The sequence below is a fragment of the Oreochromis niloticus genome, linkage group LG20 (assembly GCF_001858045.2).
Source record: "Oreochromis niloticus isolate F11D_XX linkage group LG20, O_niloticus_UMD_NMBU, whole genome shotgun sequence".
In the NCBI taxonomy this organism is placed as follows: domain Eukaryota; kingdom Metazoa; phylum Chordata; class Actinopteri; order Cichliformes; family Cichlidae; genus Oreochromis; species Oreochromis niloticus.
In genome coordinates, this window is record NC_031984.2 from 18,354,993 (window position 1) to 18,376,307 (window position 21,315).

General features: G+C 38.1%; 1 protein-coding gene across 2 annotated transcripts; it reads left to right on the forward strand.

The window, feature by feature from the left end:
• The first annotated feature begins 6,296 nt into the window (after positions 1–6,296).
• On the forward strand, positions 6,297–20,745 carry kcna10a (potassium voltage-gated channel, shaker-related subfamily, member 10a). Of its 2 annotated transcripts, none has more exons than XM_005478008.3 (2): positions 6,297–6,528; positions 17,421–20,745. In XM_005478008.3, exon 2 carries the CDS (start codon positions 17,575–17,577, stop codon positions 19,297–19,299), a length of 1,725 nt encoding a protein of 574 aa, XP_005478065.1. In that variant the 5' UTR covers positions 6,297–6,528; positions 17,421–17,574; the 3' UTR covers positions 19,300–20,745. The 2 variants fall into 2 exon arrangements, with proteins under 2 accessions (XP_005478065.1, XP_025757271.1); XM_025901486.1 differs by lacking the exon at positions 6,297–6,528 and adding an exon at positions 15,386–15,471.
• Positions 20,746–21,315: the final 570 nt, after the last annotated feature.

A 21,315-nucleotide genomic window follows, 5' to 3' on the forward strand; every position in this document is an offset into this window, starting at 1 on the left:
GTTATTTATAGCTTTGACATAAAATCTGTAGCCAGCTTTCATGATATACCTTTGCTTCCAGTGACCTGTTAATCTTCAGTATTGTCTTTAATTTTTGCAGCTGACTTGCTTTGACACCCGTTAATAAATCGATCCACATAACAGAGACACATGATGGCGGCGGAGCAAGGACTCAACTGCTGATGTTCTTAACTTTCCTGTGTCTTACTGTGCTCCATCTGTCTTTCATCTGTCCATCTGTAGTGTTGAATTCCTAGGCGAAAAACTGCTCCACTACCTCTCCAACCAGAGCTTGATTATAAGGCACACCTACAGTCATTGTTTAGTTTATCTTCTTTTGATTAGGTGACGATTTGAGGTGTGTGGCAAATGTATTCCTGTGATTGGAATAACTGTTTTCTGTTGTAGCCTTATCCTGGTGTTTATAGACAGACACATACTCACAAACCTCATTACATTAATATTTTGTGTAATACCCCAGGTGGTGGTTTTGATCTTTCTTTCAGTTCTCCATCCAAATTTTTTCCAGTAAATGTCCCCATCCCCACCCACACACCAATAAAACACAAGCCACTGAGAACACGCTAAGATATCTAAGACTAATTTAATCCAGGATACAAAACAGTGATATGATAATCGAGCATTATGAAGCAGGGATAAAAGACATATTCACTCAGGGCTTCATGTTCCATTATGTCATATTTCCACATAATAGGAACACAGTGTCTCACTGTTACTACTTCAGACAACAAATTGATAAACGATAAATTTACACTTTCCCCCCTTTTCCCCTCTTTCCTTTTTAACCTTGGTTGACTAATAGGACATGGCATCTGCAAATCCTGCTGTTTTCATGATTTCCTCAAGTGTGAAATTTGCAGGCAGTGAGATTGTTTCAAAGTTGGGACACACATAAACATTCTTGGATTTGATACATAAACTGAACCTGACTGAAGTGCCTTTCCTTCATTAGCTTTGTGGCTTTCTATTAGTTGGATTGGCAGACTTGAGCGGGCTGCTTAACCTTATGCCTCCTTCATGCATTACTTTGATATGCCCCCTGGTGTCGACAAGGTGGCATGACAATGTTAACTGAACCAATATTTTATTTTATTTATTTGATGGAATGATTTTATTACTTTCTCTGTTTTAGGTTAATGCATAGAAGATAGACATTTTCCAAAACTAATGCGATCTTATGCAAAAAAATAGGAGGTTGGACCAGCTTGTATCCCTTTTAAGAATGAAAAACACCAGCAGAGGAAAATAAGATCAGAAATACTACTACTGCTGCTACTACTACTACTACTAATAATAATAATAATAATACTAATGCAGTACCAAGAAACTAAGTTAATAGTCTTTTCTGATACATATACATTTTTTAGTACTTATATATGTAAATTTGAGAAATGTTTCTTGCTTTTTTGGTTTTGTGTATCTGCCAGTGAGTCGGGGGAGCAAATTATATCTACTTCCTCTTGTCCTCCACCCAGTCATTGCTCACATTTGAGATTCAACACAGTATTAGAGTCTTAATATATCCTACTTGCATTAATAATTCCTAAGCTCAACAATCATGCTCTGTCCCCTTTCTGGTCTTCTATTTCTTTCTTGTTCTTTTCTTTCTGTCTTTCTGCAGCTTTTTTCAGCCTTCTCACAGATTCAACTTTGTGTCAGTGAATAAATTTTTTCTGTCTGTATCTTTTGTTCCATCCCACTCTTACAACACTGCAAACAGAAAATTTCAGATATGCATGTGCTGTCATGAGTAATTTGTCCAGGGCTTTAAAACCTCATCATTTCGTGATATAACACATTTTGAGATGAGTCTTTCTTACTCATGACAAATTCTTTTAATAACATCAGATACAACACTTACATGAAATCCTCTTTTTTCCTATGTTTTCCTATCACATCCCATTGTCTCACAAGTGTTGTCTTTGTAGTTGGCTTGTCCTGCTTTCTCTGAGTTATTTTTGTCACACGAATGAAAAGAGTTGATAGTAACAGCTTTGGGAGGGGAAAATAGAAGTGTGAATGAATGAGAGAAGCCCAGTAGCTCAGGCCTGCTGAGACATGTAGCACAGGATTCCCATAAGAAGAGAGCAATGCTCATGAGTATGAAATGAGGTTGTTAAAACACGAACAAACAGACATATCCAGAAATAGCCCCATGATCGACAGGCAACCTGTCCAGGGGGTAACCTACATCTTTCCTTATGATAATTGGGATAGCCTCCATAGCCCCCATGTGGGCCCCCATGTGGGGCCAAAAACACTGTTAAGAAAATGGACAGATGGATGTGTGCCTGTGTTGTCTGGATAGCAGTAAGAAAACTATGAGATACATGTTTATATGTTGGAGTAAGTCCAGTCTTAAAAAGGGTAGTGAGGTAAATTATACAGTGCTGAATGATGCAGCATAAATCTGAGGGCATATCCTAAGTATTTGCAAATGAATAGGCTACATAACACTGAAATTAGGACAAGATTACACTTAGTGAATAGTCAAAATGGATATCTGCTCTCTTCACTTCACATTTAAAAAAAAAAATGTAGATGAGATCATTACATAACCTAAATGTGGCCAGTCTGCTAATCTAAGTCCATTTAGCGAAAAAATGCATAGGCCACTGACTCAAGAATGCCTATGGGAAAACAGACAGGGTTTATCTTTGGGAAAGGATCAGGAGAAGCTATTTTTGGCAACTTCAATGACGAATTGGGGGTTTTAATGTTTCTGTTTATGTTCATCATATTTGTTTCCTTAAATGTCCTTAAATTAACTGTGGTTTTCAATGATTTATGTCCAAAAGGGAGGTAGCCCAGCTCATTTTTATCAGTTTTCTTTATCACTTTAGGCTTCTGCACTGCTACTCTAGGTGTGGGAGACATTGAAAAAAGATTACAAAGTCATTCAAAGTGGGGAAATTACAATAAAATAAAATCATACAATGTATTACAAACATACATTTTTATTCATAAATGACTCTTAAGCAACTTTCCATTTCTTTTCTTAAATAAACAGATAAGAAACTAGTGTAGGGGAGAAGCAGACGGACACATGTATGGTGGGAAATGTGTTATCATCAAAATTTATGCTGTTGTGATCAAAATCACATGATCATGAATAAACATACTGTGTGGATGGTGTCATAACAGGTTAAACTGGTGTTATATACAATTAAATGCGTAGACTGTTGTTTCCAAAGAGCAGTCACACTAGTAGCCTACAGGGGGCAGCCTACATCCTTACAGGGATATCCTCCTCATGTGACTGTGTTGATCCCAGACAGTGGCTTCCCCTCCCCAGCCTGAGGCTGTGCGCTGGTCCAGAGGTCAGCCTGTGAAAGTATCTTTGCCAGCCACATCTATTTAAACACTGATGATTAGACATTAGGACTCAGCTCTGCAGTCAATATATCTTATTTAATCAGGAGGAGTATCTTTTTGACCTGAGTGGCTCATATAATATGCAAGATGGGTCTTCAGTGAATGTGCAGTAGAACTGTTTTTCAATGAAAAACCACATAAACCCAGGTGCTTCACATTAATCTGGGGTCTGCATTTGGAGCAGAATGTTCATTGGTTTAATTAGTAACACCTGCTTTATCCTTTTTATTGTCTAAAAGGCTGCTCTGTAAAATGGGTTCCCAGCAAGTGCTGGAAATAAAAGGAAAGCAGAGTAAGTAAGTGGGAATTCCACCTTAAAGCATTACTCACATATTTAATTCAATTTCTGATTTATTTCATTTATTAAGTGCTATTTCACTACAACAATCCACTCAAGACACTTTCAACTGGCAGGTAGAGACCCCTGAAGAAATATGAATACTCACTGGCCACTTTTTTAGGTACAGCTTGCCAATACCAAGGTGCTGGAACCACTCCTCCTCACATCTGAAAGGTGCTCTATTTGGTGACTCTGGATGCCATCTAAGTACAGTGAACTCAGAGTCATGCTCAAAAAGCCAGTTTGAGATGATTTAAGCTTTGTGCATAGCATGTTATCTTGCTCAAGGCTTTGTTGTTTGAACAAAGCTGCTTGTACTAAGGAGCCCAAAGTCAGGGGCGGATCTACAAGGGTGGCATGGGGTGGCATGTGCCACCTAAAATAATGTCTTGCCACCCCTAGTGCTACCCTAGTTTTGCATATGACAATGTTGTTTATTAAAATAAGCTAGCATTAACACTTTGAACCTAGCTACAATTAACATTCAATATAAATTCTACAACTTATATTTCAAGTTATGTAAATAATTCAGTGAACATGTTTGTGTTTTTTACTGTAAAAGCTGTAACTTAACCCAATAAATCAGGAAAAAAAAGTTTTCAATTTTTGGTGAAAAGTGTTTCATGAAATTGCAGATTTCTGGCATTTTGTGTAACTTTAAGCAACAATTTAATTATTTCTGATAAAAAGGAGTGTATGTATTATATGTCAGATGTGTATACTTACTGCATTTGGTATATTTTAACTATCCATTCACTTCCACTTATCCTTTTCAGGGTCGCGGGGGGTGCTGGAGCCTATCCCAGTTGTCATGTACACCCTAGACAGGTGGCCAGTCTGCCGCAGGGCTAACACACAAAGACAGACAACCATTCGCACTCACATTCACACCTATGGGCACTTTAGATTGATCAGTTAACCTATCCCCACTAAGTGCATGTCTTTGGACTGTGGGAGGAACCCGGAGTACCCGGGGAGACCCCATGCAAACACGGGGAGAACATGCAAACTCCACACAGACCAGCCTGATGGTGGAATTGAACTCGGGACCTTCTTGCATATTACAGCATGTAACACCAGTATGTGTAAAAACATGGCTTTGACTTTGCCACTAAATTTGATTTGCATGCCACCCTCATGCCAAAATTTCTAGAGAAATTTTCCTAGGGTGAAATCACCTGCCCAAAGTGTGACAAGAAAATATCCCACACACCATTATAACACCACTATTAGCCTGAACTGCAGATACAAGGCAGGTTGAATGTGTTCTTCCATGTTGTTTACACCAAATTCTGACTCTACCATCTCAAATCTGCCATATGAAATCTAAGGCAGAGATGGAGACTAATCAAATTAGGCAGCTTTTATCCAAGCTTTTACTGTCAATTTTTGGTGAGTCTGTGTGAATTATAGCATCAGTTTCCTCTCCCTAGCTCACAGGACTGGCAACAGGACTGGTGTTACCATTACCTTCCTATCAGCTTGGCGCAGTCTGTCCATTCTCCTCTGACCTCTGACATCCACAAGGCACTTTTTGCCCAGAGAATTGTTGCTCACTGGATATTCTCTCACTTTTTTTTTTTTACCAATACCTGCAAAACCTAAACCAGCAGATCAGCAGTTTCTAAAATACTCAGTCACATAAATTACCTTTCTTCCCTATTTTGATGCTCAACTTGAATTTGAGCAGTTCACCTTGACCATGTCTGCACACCTAAATGCATCAAGTTACTGTTGAACAGGTGGCCAGGGAGTGTATGTGGTCGCCTATTATGGTATTACAGAAAAGACAACATGCAGTGACTATGACAGCCTGAAGTTCCTGCTTAATACTCCAAGAAACTGCTGCATGCCACATGTCTGTAAATGTTGGAGTTGTTTATCTGCAAATGTTATTATTTTATCCTAACCAACCCTTCACTGAGCTCCAGCAGGTTTCTGTCTTCCATCTCTGCCTGTTGCTTTTATGGTTGGTTTGGCTTCCCAAACCAACCATAAGTGATGCCTAAATTACTCAGACTCATACTGTTTCCTTCCTTACCTGCCGGGCCTGGCAGGCAAGAAAGGAAACAGTATGAGTCTGAGTAATTTAGGCATCATCCCGTTTAAGTGGTATGATCGCCAGTCAGTGAACCTGTAAAATAACTTGTACTATTCTCAACAGTGCATTAATTACTGGCCTACCTATACAACATAATTTGAGTGATTTATCTTAAGATTGTAATAAATTTAGCACACTGCTTTTGTGGAGTAGCCTACAGTTTTTCAAATATTTCCCAAAAAATCGAATCCAATTTAAAAGCAATGTGTAACATATGACGACAAAATGAGAATCAGACTCCTCCTTCCTTCAGCAATGTAATTAGAAATGAAAATAGAAAGTTATCGTGATGTTGCAGCCAAGAGAGCATAAAACAGATGGGCAGAGGTTGGGGCTTTAATCTGCCTCACAGTCTCTCTCTCTCTCCCTCTCTCTCTCTCTCCCTCTCTCCTCCCCTTTTGAGATAAAGAGACAGATTTGGTTGGAGGACGAAGAAAAACAAGGATTTTTAGGGAATTGCCCAAATTAAACGGAATCATGCTGTTGTTATATCACTCTCGCATCTGGCCCCTGGGTAATTGGCCGGGGCACCTCGGCCGTACGTGCTGTCGGTGCGGTCAGCATGGGGGCTGACAGGAAGCGCATTGTGGTTTAAAGTCGATCCAGCTGACATTCATCATGCCATCGGCACTGCACGGCCCGACGCATCAAACTTTCGCCGGAAGTTTACGCGATCGTCAAGGCAATCAAGGTAGGCAACTTCCCTAAAGTTGCACAGCTTCCTTTAGCTTACCAGCTGTTTCAGGGTGCAGTGCTGGGCGATAGTCCTCCTGCAAACGGGGAAAAAATGGTTGGGTTTTTATTTTATTGTGGTTAAGGAGGGAAACGGAACAAACTTTGAAAACAGTGGCTCACATTACGTCAAGACTGAGCGACTCACGTCCTATAATGTGACATAATACTTTATGCTATTTAGAGTGTTTTATTTTTGCAGCCATAGAGCTAAAAGCATGCTTCTTAAAAACAACAAGTAAGCAATAAGTTGAACTTGTAAATGAGTTAGACTGAAGCTGTGGAGCTCCATTTATTGGTGTATTGATGGACCCCACCAAAAAATACTTATTACTCCTTTGCCAAGTAGTGTGAAGTACCCTATCGATACTGCTCATTTGAGTAATACAATTTAATTCATCTTGTATTAATAATTTTATTAATTATCAATATTCTGTTGATGTGTAGCTCCCCATATTTAGCATCTGTTTTTGAAACTTGCAACTAGTAGCTAAAACTAAAGCCATGAGCTCTGCACAGGTGTCCTTAGCACTTTTTTCTGAATGCCACAATGATATTATTTACTCTATTAATCAGAATCAGAATCAACATACTTTATTAATCCCTGAGGAAATTATGTGGAATTATGTTCCCCACAAGCTCATATATAAGAGATTGTAGATACAATGCATCCATGGGCTTAGTCTCTCCTTGCTTGAAAGAGTCATCATGGATGTGTCATATGGTAATTTCAGAAATACAGGTGAAAATTCGCACAATATGCACAGTGTATTTTGTAGGTGGATTGTGGATGAGTGTTGCTTGTTTGTATGCCACCTGAGATTAGTGGTATGTAATAGAGTCAGACCAGATGGCCATATTTTCCCTGTCTGGATTTGCCACAAAAAAAGGCTTCTGAAAAATAATTCAATATTTCTGTAACTGAAACAGGCTTAATCCACACAGTGGAGGAAAAGTGCCAGGCCATGGGGAAGGCAGGAGGTAGGTAGGTCATGAAGATAAATAGGGGGGGGAATTAAAAACATAACCTTAAGAAACATTTAACTTTTGAAAGGGTATTTATGAGCTCTTGCAGGTTCAACATTGCTCATGGAAGAGGGGCCACGCGCTCTTCTATATTGGTTGAGAAAGGATCTGTATTGTCTTTGGAGCATCTTAAAATAGCTTTAGTAGGAAAAAACCCACATAGAATAATTTTGATTTTATTGTTGCTGGTGGTTGCTTGTTATTTCCTTTTTTATGCTTGGATTGCTATAATTTAATTCTGCTGATTTTATTGTGTAGATTGGCCTACAAAGTGTGAATTGCTGTTATACTTCTTAGTGTTTGAGAGAAAGAAACTGTAAATTAACTGTGATATATCACAGTTAAACATCTTTGTCATTTGAATCTGTTCATCTGAGTGAATGTCAACAGTGTGCACTGTTAGACTCGTGTAATTGCCTCAATAGATACTGTACCTACTATTTTGCATTAAGATGCTCCACAGGAAGTTTTTAATTTACTAGGAATTCATTTTGGCTGTTGCTGTTGTTATATGTGTGTCTTGTCTAAGTGCCAAGGGAGGATTTTGGTCCCAGCTGTTGTGCACTGAGACTTGGCCTGCAGCCTGCAGACACACCCGTGTCAGCATCAACAGCTTACATCTTATAAATGCCTCACGGAGACTGCACTTAAATTATCAATCTGCTCCAGGCAAACACATGGAGTAGGAGATCTTAATATGGGAATATTTTGATGTTGTGTTGCAGATCAGTGTGTTTCATAGCTTTCTTTCAAATGATGACATGTCATTCAGAATTATGCCTCGGTAAACAGTTTTAACCAATTTGTATGGACAAATAAAACCCATACCCCTTTTCGTTGTAATATTACCTCTACAAAAGGAGAGCATGCATGTAGCATATGCATGCCTGTCTTCATTCTGTCTGTAAACACAACACAGTAGATCTAAAAGTTTTGAATGAATTCTGATAAAACATTGTGGGTTTGTATGAAAATTTGGCTAACATCTACCAGTGTCTTTAAGGTCAACTTAAAGATTTATTGGTTAAAAATAAATAAAAAGTCCCATAACTTGAAAACTATGCTGTGTGTATTGTCAACATATAGAAATTACCGCATAAGGATTTAAAAATATAATGTCCCATTTGACCACTGACCTCTCGTTCAAGGTCAATAGATTGATCGGAAGGTCAAAGTGATAATAATGCTATGTAGAGCTATATATGTTTATACTGCCATTGTTGGTATTGACAGCATAGGGAATGTTGTGAAAGATAAAATGTCTTTTATTTTTTAAAACTGTGCGTAAAATTCAGCAGCATTTGTTGTATGTCACTTTTACATTTCTGTCTTTCTTTAAGGTTGACCCAAAATGTTATACCTTTAAAAAAGTGTTGTCAAGAGAAAGAGAATGAGCAGCCTAATTAGTAATATTACACAATAAAGCTTTAAATGCTCTAAATCCTGTAATTTAATATTATTATTACTGTTATTATTAGTAGTAGTAGTATTCATTGTTCCTTTGCTTTCGTGACATATTTGATATTCTATTTTTCTTTTTCAATTCATTACTTTTTCTTCTCCTTTGCTCTCATTTCTTTCCTGATGTCCATAATGCTTATGAGAATTTCACATTTGGTGATATTGGTCTACCCATGATTAAAAACGTCAGGTACAAACAGCATTTCACACTGAAATGGTTGATTAAAGGGCAGTCTGCTAAAGATAAGTATGGAAATAAGATTTGTCTAATTGTCTTACAACTTCCCAATGACTGAGAATCACATTAGAGGATGCGTAGGCGCAGCTTTATGAACATGAAAAGAATTCACCTCTGTGCACACACAGTTGTATGATTCTCTACACAGAGGGTTATGCAACTGTCTCCAGATGTTTTACATACTCTAGCTCATATGGACAGGTCTTAAACTGTAGTTGATAACCAAACCATAGTTTCTCTTAGCATAATCTTCCTAAATCTATCACAACATGTTAAAACACACAACACAAGACGCCTAACTTTTATCTCCATTTAGACCCACGAATTGTTACATTGCACAGCATTATACTATAAATAACTATGATGTAAAAACTTAATAATAATAATAAACAGCATCAGCATCATGTAGCCACCACAGTTTATGTGGCTAAATATAGGGAACTAAATATAAATAACTGATGCAAAATAGGTTTTAAAAGATACTAAGATAAAAGAAAAGAAAATTGCTCTTATGCTTTAGTCACAATTTATTAATTCATTATTTTTTTCATTAATTAATAAAGTTTATACTGCTATAGTACACACAACACACACATGACCTCAGGAACAGTAAATACTGTATAGACAGACTGAGGATCAATTTTGCATCTATTTTTAACTACATTAAACAAAGGCTGCATTTGGCTCAGGTTATGAAAACTGTATTACCAAGTGGACACTGGTAATTCATATTTCAGTAAGTGGTTTAGTGATTTGCTCAACCAGAAGAGATAAGGTCATTTTAAAAATGTGTTATTTGGATATTGGTTTTTTATGATTGCAAACATATTCTCCATTGCCATCTGTGTTACTGTATGAAAGTGTTTATAAAACATGTTTTAATGTATACTTTGGAATGATAACTGATGGCCATTCATTCAGTGTACAGTAAACACGTATGATTGTGCATGTTTTTGAGTTTCTAGAGTTCAGTAAACAGTAAACATCTGTAGTGTTGTGTATGTAATTTTTTTCTAACAAAGGCTGATACAATGTTTAATGTTCAAAAAACATGTATAAGATAACAGGACAATATAGTACAATTACAGAGAAGGGTTGTCATGACAAAACCTGCACAATGGTTGGACAATAGTCATGACAATTTGCATATTTAATGATCAAGGTACTGATCTCACAGCCCATTGGTCATTCAGTGGTGCTATTTTCAGTCATTGTGCAGATGTACTGTTTATAAGGTTGGGGAAACCTGCAGTCAGCTGAGACTGAATAAGTCTCTTGGATGAGTTTTCCCGTTGAAAACGTGACATCCAGATGAACAGAAACAACTTTTGGGGATTTCCTTAGCTGGTTGATTAAGCATGCATCAAGATATTAACATAATAATATGCCAGTGATTTACTGAAAATGCTTTCTCTACAAACATTGTGGAAAATGCCTGTTTTATTTACAATTAGAAGCAGAGTATCTTATTGTCTGCCAAAAAACCTATAGGGCATAGGCCAAAAGGAGTGATGTTATTCATAGATTGAATGCTGAAACAGTGGGTGTAACTAGGAAGTGGAGTGGCAGTGAGCAGTCCACAAGGGGGAGAAGTGTGTCTTCCCTCTTTATAACTTCGGTCCGACTGAAGGAACAACAATGGCACAACTAAGAATTCTCACAGTGCCCCCTGGTGGCAATACACAGCTAGAGCACATGACCTCCAAAGCAGCGCATACATCAATTTACAGCTATGTCAGTCCCTTCACCAAATGCAAATACTTGCTAATTAGTGCTAAGTAACATACCACAGAGGTCTATGACGGACTCTCCAATTTGTATAGTTAACTGTAAAGTAATGCATATAATTCGGGGGAAATTATTTTCTTTCACAGTCTGCTTTTGGGACAAGGAATATTAATGCATGTTTGGGATTTAAAGTGGGCTGGACTCATCATGAATGGTGCTTTTGTTTCAGATGGCCATAGGTTGTGTTCAGCATATAGGTAACAAAAGAGGAGGAAGCATAAAGGGAGTACATTTTTAAAGTTGCAGGTAATTTCAAATGCAACTTTTCAAACAGATCAACAAATAGAATAGAATAGAATAGCTTTTTATTGTCACTGTTACAAGAACAGTGAAAGGCAGTTTGGCATCTCTCCATGTGTGTGAATATCAGTTGCTGTGCAGTTTCTCACACAAAGTATCTCTGAGAACAGGTCAGTCTGTGGTACTGTCGTGAAGTTTATGGTAACGCACTATGCTAGACTGGTGCACAGAAGCTCTGGCGTTCATGGTCAGTGAAGAGATTCATTGAAATTTAAAGAGCTACTTTTTACTTTTTTACTTTGAGCTATTTGAGTAGAAGTGTATTTTATCTCTTTTACTTGAGTAAAGAAGTGGAGTATTTTTTTAACACAAGTATCTGTACTTTTGCCACTTTCGGAAATAAGACTCTACAACCAAGTACAGTAGTAACAGAAAGGGAACTTAGCTGTAGTATTAATGAGCCCATGTAGTTGCTACCGTAAATTTCAAAATGAGCTAATATTTTTTTCTTAAAATGTTAATTTTCTCAATTTAACAATTTGATATTGTTAAATTATTATTGTTTTCTGTGTGAGCGATACAGAAATTTGGAATAATTGACTTCAGGGGCATTATGTTTTTCCATGTATCTACATCTGGGTGTGGTGCGTGTGTGTGCGTTTCATGCTTGTGTGTGAACTCACTGGTATCTGTGTTAATCTGACGGAAGAGATCCCTCGGCTTATAGCACTGAGCTGCTCAGCCTGCATTAATCTTCTTAATAGGGTCAAAACTCTGATCCAAAAATATCATCTAATGCCTTCACACAGCCAGAGACCACCCCACCAACCTCATCCCAGGAGCATAACACAGGGTCCATCGTGCAAGGTCAACCATACTGTACTTACTGGGCCTTAAAGAGAACGTTTTATGCTAATTCTTTACACACAAAGGAAAGTTAACAGGAATTAGTGCACACTGGTGGTGAGCAAACACCATCTGTGCTCAGCTGTAAATTTATTCTTGTGATCACAAATATTCTTCAGTAAAGCGCGGTTTGTGTCAAAGACTACAATGCATCATTTAGAGGAGATAAATTTAGATTAGTTTATGTAGAATTGAAACAGCTTTAACAGACAACGTGCAAATCTGTCATTTTGTTTTAATATTTTTTACTACATATTATTTTATTCTGATTAGATTTAGACAAAGCTTGATTCACTGTTAAAACAGACACGATTTGCTGGAAATGAGTTGGTGAGGAAATTTGAGAGAGCCTCTATGATTTGTCACGCTGTGAATGTGTAAAGGTTAAATTTTGCTTCAGTTTTTCTGAATGAGTTGATATTGTTTTGTGGAAACACTGCATGTGTATATAGCATACACATGGCTCATATAGGATACACTCATTTTTATTAAAACAGAAAAAGAAACGTTTCACCAAATGAAGGCAGCTCTCAAAGTTAAATGTTGGACATAAATATACATGTTTTTGCAGCTGACCAGCAAAGGATTGGGTTGTAATTAAGCCAGATCGGCCGTGACATCTGTTCATGTTTACACACATGTGATAAAGTCACAAGGGATAGCTTACTAAAAGTTACTGCTCATTGCAACATGCATTACCGTAGCTTGGATGTAAATCCCTATGCTGTGGTAGAAAATGCTTTTTTTCTCTCTCTCTCTTTCTGTTGTGTGCTGGGCTTTCCTCTGACCATTAAAGGATCATATGTAACAAGGACTTATGAGTTTTTCTCAATATGATATCCTGAATATTAATAGCATGGTAAAAATAGTTACCCACCATGCATTAACATTGGCCCATATGAAACCTTTGTTTTACAATGTCGAGCCTTAGTCGGGGACAGAAGATATTTTGTTTTCACTGTTCTGTATATTTGAAGTATTTATCACTTCCACTTCCATTAAATATTTGTTCATTGTCTATTTTTCATTTTTACTAACAGTGAGTTTTGAGCTATAAACACTCAGAGGAGTTCATGGTTAATGTATTTAACCACTACCATGGTGAAAAAAACCACTGCAGATAAGATGCTTTCCAGTTGGTATTTCATGGTGGATTAAAACCTGATGGTACTTTTCTGCATTCATAATCAGTTTGAAAATATCAATAGCAACACTGGCTGAAATGCAGCTCCAAACCACGAGAGAGAGCCTCCATCTTATTTTATAAATGCCTGCAGACAGTAAGTGTCTGTTACCACTGATTTTAAGCCTGATTCCTGTGTAATTTGGCATGCTTCAGCCTTTTCCATCTCCTTCCCTTAAGAATGGCTTCTGACAGTCACCCTTCCACCTACAATATTTCCAGCATTTCTGATGAGGTTTCAGTGAATAGTACTGAAAGGCCTGAAGCAACTGCCAGGTACAGTGTCAGGTCTGTGACTTCTTTTGTCCTCCATTTCTCCAGTTTCCTCTGATTAGTTTTTCCTTTGTTGAGATATGGGAAGTTTCTGACCAATATCTCTTTGACAATCAGCTTGTTGGTGCAGAAATACTATTTATGGCTGTGTCATTTTTGGCATTGGCAGATTCAACAAAAGAAATGGGAATGTTTTTCTAACAAAGTGCCTAACGACCAATTTAAAACAGTAGATAGATCCATGTCAATTGGCTTAACAAAAACAAAAATACCTTTAGAAAGCTTTGAGAGTTATTGTACTTAAAAAATTCTGAGAACGCCTGGCTCCCCCAAAGTAAAATATAAACAAATGAAGGATAGTTCAAGACTTTTGGATGGCACAGTAATACGTTCTGGTGGATATATAACACAGAATGCTACAGTGGAAAAATTAGTTACATTGGTATTGAAGTAGTGAGCTTTGTTACGGAAGCGTAGAGCTGCCTCCCAGGCAAAAGAAAAACAGAGCTATATCACATTATAACGTGAAAACTTTATTGTTCTAACAATATACTATCATGTTAGTACAATATACTTTTCACATTTGAACAACATAATATCAGGTTATTACAATATACATAATCATCGTTCATATAATATAATATTTATATTGTAAGAAGTGAAAGGTTTTTTGTTATAACGTGATAATTATGTTTATTGTAATAACGTGATTTTATTTTTTTCAAACGTGAAAAGCTTATTGTACTAACATGATAGTAAATTGTTAGAACAATAAACTTTTCACGTTATAACGTGATATAGCTCTACTTTTCTTTTGCCTGGGTGGCAGCTCTACGCTTCTGTACTTTGTAGAGTTGGCAGTAGAAGATTGAAGGCTGTGTTGGTTGAGAATGGAGGTTTTGGTTTCTCTGCCCTTGTCACTCTGTCATCACTCTTTCTACTCCTCTGATGTTGAACATGTGAGAGTTGCTAAAAATTAATTATTGATTGTGATAGTGTAAGTAACTCAGATATGGATACGACCTGTGTGTGTGTGTGTGTGCATGTTTGTACTAGTTTTCCTATCTTAGTGGGGACCAAAATTTACTTAAAACTTGAGTTTGAAGATATTTTCCACACTCAAAATGTGGTTTTAGTGTCAGGGTTACAATTGGGTTATGGTTAGGTTTAGGGTAAGGGTTAGGGTTAGGCATTAATTTTGGATGGTTAGGGTAAGTGGCTAGGGAAAGCATTATATCAATGAGATGTCCCCACGAGGATAGCAACACCCCACGTGTGTGTGTGTGTGTGTGTGTGTGACTGTGCGTGTGGCCCAAATCAAGGATGGAGAAATCTGAGGATCTAATTGCAATGTTCCACTCTAGAAAGCTTTGAGTACCTCACTCAGATTCCTGACAGACAGCTTATGATATGCATGGTTTGAGAAACAATCTCACACACACACACACACACACACACACACACACACACATACACACACACACACACACAAAATTAACAATCTTGAGAATGAGTTTGCTTTCCACTGCTGACTTTGTTTTTCTGTAGCCTGTGAGCATGCTTGCTTTTGTGTGTTTGTGTGTGTGCATCGTTATGCCTGTACCCTTTGCCACAGCTCTAGTTTCTACTCAAGCATAAGGTTACCTAAAGTAGTCCATGAGAGGCTGACCATTCTGATCCCAAGTGAGAAGTTGGGAAAGCGACAGGACTTGTGGAGGACCCTTTTTCTCTTACTCTTCTTTTTATTCTTTGATGCCGATGGTATAAAAAACCTCTTGCAAAGGAAGGTAAAGTGCTTGTTGCTTGTTTGATATGCTTTGTGTGAGTCTGTTTGGGAATATTGTTGCTATTGATTACTTTGTTCATTCCTCAACATTCAAGCAAGCAAATTTGACTTTAGAGTGGTTGCAATATATTTATCTTTATATCATATGTCTTCCTTTAGATTCTGCCCTGGTTTAGGAATAAGCAGAATGCCAAACTATAAAAATCGCTCTAATCTGTGCTTTCAGAATCAGTCATTTAATAATTTAGTTTGCAATAATGAAAATGAACTCTATACGTACTTTTAGTTTGGGGCAGAAAATGTTGATAAATTGGTTTGGCAGGTCTATTATTTCTGAGTATTAATGTAAAACCAAGTTGACAGTTGAGCCTGATTTTCAGATTCTGTTTCAAGATCATTAGAAAGTCCCAATTGAGGAAACTGACCTTGTTCCAGTCAGGAGGTCTCAAGAGGAAATGAGACTTCTATTGCATGATTTACCAGTTTGTATTTTTCATATCGTATGATTCAGCGCATGATTTTAACATTTTGCAATACTAAAGAATCATTTAGGCCTTGTTGATCCTTTTTTCATATTTTATTCCTGTGAAAGACAGTAGTCACCATTATGGTTTTCTGTATCCCATTTTTCTGCCCATTTTTTGCCTGATTTTGATCAATCAGACTCCTTTTTTTGTCAGGGGCCCTCTCTCATCATCCTGTCTATCCATCCACCCACCTATCAAGTCCCATTCTGTCTCATTGACACATTCCTCTTTTTTGCAATGCTGTCCTCATCCCATCCACCCACATCCGTTTCCCCAATAATTTTCATATCATCCTCGTTATTCTCGCTCTCTCTTTCTGGCTTTCTGTCTCTCTCTCTCTTTGTCTCCCAGGAGGATTGGTATCACTGGCACTGGTTTTAGGTGGTGACTCATCTCTGGAGTCTTTAATTAAACATCTGCAGGCTTTAGCACCCATTCACACAGTTAACACACACACATGCACACCCACACATACACACACACACACATACAGTACAAGAACACGCACACCTATACAGTAAATCTCCACACAGGCACACACACCAACAGGCACAAATACACCTTTCGCACAACCTTACTATTTCATGCTATGTGAATGCTGATGAAAAAACACACACAGGTAAATACAAATATAAAGAGCAAAGCTGGAACAGAGCTTAGTTTTACAGCTAAGACAAAATATATGGCACAGTGGAGTTTAAATGTGAGCCTTGGTGTCTGGTAGAAACTAGGCTCAAGCTATCACTGCACAGTCAGTTAATTATGCACTAATGTATGCAGAGTCCCAGTTACCTCGGACTATCCTCCCTTCCTACAACCCTCAGGGTCATGACAGGTTGTGCAGCTCTCATCCCTTTTGTTTGAGGAGGTGCTATGTTTGTGATCATTTCAGTTTGTTTGTTACAATAACTTCAGTGTCCAGTATAGGCATTGGTTAATATGAAGTGCTAACTAGTATTACTTATTTAAAGTAATAGTAGTAAAGTTTATGTCAACAATTTGGTAATGATTTGATCAGTCGGAGGTATCTGAACATCTGTAGCTACACTTGTGTCAAAATAGTAGTTGCTCTCTTGTTTAATGTCTGCTGTTTTCACAGTTACTTGACTCATCACAGTTCCACTGCCATTACCAGTAAAAGAAAGAACCAGCAAAGAATTTACTACTTTTTGTTTTTTCTCTTCTCTTCTCCCCCATGTTCTAGCTGTCTTGCCGGTAGTTAACATTGCTTCCTCCCAGTTTCTTTTGTTTCTTTTCATCTTAAACTATGTTTCTCACTTTCTGTTTCCAAATAATTCTCCAAGAAACTAGCATTTGTGTTTTCAGATGTCATATTCTAATGACCTGATGCTTGTCTTGGTGAGCTCTGCACAGCTAACAGAAACAGACTGATAATCTTTCTCTCTGCTCTTCAACTCTACAGGAACTGGATTTTAAAAAAACAAGTTGAAGGAGTTTTTGTATTTATGTCAGTCTCACTGTAGCCTGAATGCTCTGCTACGCTGCTGGTGCCGCTGACTCTGGTGTGTGAACCTCCCATCTGTCAGTCTGTGTGTTGCACTGGCTGAACCAAAGCCATGGAGGTGGCCTTGGTAGACTTTGAGAGCCTGGATGACCTTGCTGGCAACCTTGGAGATGAGGTGGACACCTATGCCGATGAGACCACAGCTCTCACAGTGGACATGCCCCCAGAGCACAGCAGCCCAACCAGCAACTACCATCTAAGAGCCACAGACCTAACCCCTACACCATCCCACTGCAGCCCTATACCCCAATACATTTGGGAATCCACTTCATCTTCACCCATTCCGCAGACACTTACAGTACCACAGTCCCCGACGATGCCAACTCCAACTAGAAAGGGGCGTAGCAGCTGTGCTAGCATGATCTCAAACTTTAAATTGCTACTAAGCAGTGAGGGCAGCAAGGAAAGTGAGATGATCTTCAACCGGCTTGCTAAGGAGTGCTGTGAGGATCTCTTTGTTGATAAACGGGGTTTGGATGATGGAGATCAGAAAGTCATCATCAACATTGCCGGTCTTCGTTTTGAGACGCAGCTTAAAACACTGGACCAGTTTCCTGAGACACTTCTAGGGGACCCTTTGAAGAGGATGGAATACTTTGATCCAATGAGGAATGAGTACTTCTTTGATCGGAACAGACCCAGCTTTGATGGAATTTTATATTACTACCAGTCAGGAGGTAAAGTTAGACGACCAGCTAACGTTCCTCTTGATGTGTTTGCAGATGAAATTCTGTTCTATGAGCTTGGAAACGAGGCCATGGAGCAGTTCAGAGAAGATGAAGGATTCTTAAAGGACGTTGAGATTCCTCTTCCTAGTAATGATGTGTACAGACAATTCTGGCTGCTGTTTGAGTACCCAGAGAGCTCCAATGCAGCACGAGGTGTAGCACTGGTGTCCGTCCTTGTCATTGTCATATCCATTATTATTTTCTGCATGGAAACACTACCAGAATTCAGAGATGAGACCGACCCAGTTGTGCCCACAGCAGTACAACCTTTTAACCAATCGCGAGGTTCTGTGAGTCCACCTGGTGTGAAGCCCACAACTTTCTCTGATCCTTTCTTCATCATTGAAACTGCCTGCATTGGTTGGTTTTTCTTTGAGCTGTGTGTGCGATTTGTGGTCTGCCCTAGCAAAAGAGAGTTTTTCCACAACCTCATGAACATTATCGACATCATATCTATCATCCCCTATTTTGTCACTGTGATTACAGAATTGGCCACAACTCCAACAGAAAGCTCAGGGCAGAACATGTCTTTGGCCATTCTGCGTATCATCCGCTTGGTGCGGGTGTTTCGTATATTCAAACTATCTCGTCACTCTAAAGGGCTCCAGATCCTGGGACAGACTCTGAAGGCCAGCATGCGTGAGCTTGGGTTGCTCATCTTTTTCCTCTTTATTGGAGTTATCCTTTTCTCCAGCGCTATCTACTTTGCTGAGGTAGATGAGCCAAATACAGTGTTTGTCAGCATACCTGATGGCTTCTGGTGGGCTGTTGTTACCATGACCACTGTAGGCTACGGAGACATGTGTCCCATTACCGTGGGGGGTAAGATGGTGGGCACCTTGTGTGCCATTGCAGGTGTGCTGACTATTGCCTTGCCTGTTCCCGTCATTGTTTCCAACTTCAACTATTTCTACCATAGAGAGGCAGAAGCAGAGGACAAGTTGCCCTTGGCTGATGCTGTTGAGAAAGCCATAAAGGATACCACACAGGGCAGTAACACCTCACTCAATAAAGCCAACGGGATCTGGCAGAGTGACAAAGGGAATTGATGTCAGAAGAACACTGTTCAATAGGAGGTGAAACTTTGCCACTAAGCAGTAAATATTAAAGATCAAATTAAATAGTCACTGTTAAGAGTGGCCAGTTGGATTCATTAGATCTGCACTGCACCTTGTGAAAAATGTGTTTTATAATTATAAACTGGTTGTACCACATTTACCTCTTTTTGTCCAATATGGAAATGACATTTTGAAAATGAGTTCCCCATGTTAATGTTCCATGTTTAGGAATTCATGTTGTTATATTTCATGGTAGGAGTTTAGGTTGCACAGACCCGAGAAACCTTCTTCATTCTCGTGTATGTTTAACAGATCCTTTTAAGGGAAACCTTGGTCTTCTGTTCATTGCATTGGCCAGTAAGCCTAATGTTTACAACATTGTGCCCATTAAGTTCACTGTTGTGGTTTTGTCCTCGAGGATGTTTAACACAGCTTTCCAACAGCATTTTAATGGCCCATAAAGTCTTAAACCATTTAAAGTTCATCTGAAGTAAAGAAAATTCTTAACTGTCACCTTGTTAATATATTTTATTAATCTCTAATAATTCAACATTTCATCCCATTGGAATAAATTCTGTCCTGCTCAAAAACTGATACTTTTTCAGATACGCTGATTGTAGATAGGCGGGCAACTCACCCTGTGTTTATGCAGCACACATAATATTTTACAGTATCTGCAATGCCTCACTTGGCCCACTTTTCATCTCACTGCTTAACTGAAATCTTCTATATTTTCCGATTAAAATTGCAACTCTGCAAAACTGATTGAATTGCTGGCCAGTTCTGAACAAACAAAGGTCATTCCTTTCCTCTAAGTGTCTTCAAAGACTAATTTGTGTTGTGCTTATTGTCTAGATTAGAGCCATCACATATTTATTTATTTATTTATTTACACAAAAAGTGAATCATAATTGTGAAGTATTCATTCATTCTCACTGGGTTGACCAAGTAAGGATTCTCCACAACTCACAGTCAGACTGATTCCACTTCATATAGTTGTTGTTTTTATTTATTGTATTGTAATGGAGTGCCTTAAATCATGCAATGTTGGGATACTGTTGAATATGCCATATATAATCCCACTGTAATACCTAAGTCTGTCATACATATATGCTCAGTATTTTTGATTTCATACTTGACTGGTATTATAAAGGTTATAACCATTTTGTCCCTTTCATGCATTTGTGTGTTATTTCGAAAAAAACAAAAACAAAAGGGGTTTCAACATAATATTCTGGATCAGAATGAATTTTGAAAGAAGTTATGCAAAGTGTAATGGATCCACTTTATTTATGGGGTCACATCAGTTCTCCCAAATTTGGATTTCATCCTTTTTTTTTCTTTTATTCACTATCTTATTGTAGACAAAGAAATTTCAGTTATAGATAATTCCTCTCTATGTCAAAGAAAATATGAATGAGAGATGAAAGAAGTCAAAGATAATTGCTTATGAAGGTAAATAAAGGGAACTGTTATCCCATAACTCAAAAACTGTGCTTTTGCAACATAATATAGAGGTGGTTCTTTGAAAAGTGGTTTATAAAAATAAATTCTGGAAAGAAAATTTGATGTTAATCTGGATCCAAGGATATGATTTTTATCTCAAATTACATAACATCCAACTTTGGACACACTTTAGAGTGTGGTGGTTGAGCATATGATGAAAATGAGATTATACGGTGGCAAGAAAAAGTGAACCCATTGGAATTACTTGGTTTTCTACATAATGTGATCTTTGAAGGTTTTTACACAGTTATCTTATTACTAAACTGTACTCATGAATATCAGGTTCTTTACTGGGTTTTAATTTGGCTTTGCTTAGATGTAGATTTACTTGTTCCCTTGTTTCACCCAGGTTCAATTTTATCAGGTTGGAGAACTATCCTGGCAACATAGGATACTTTCATTAATTACAAATTGATGATGATTGGCTTATAATAGGCATACAGACACAGAAGTAGCCTCACATTATTGACAGTAAGTGTCAGTAATGTCAGTATTTTACCT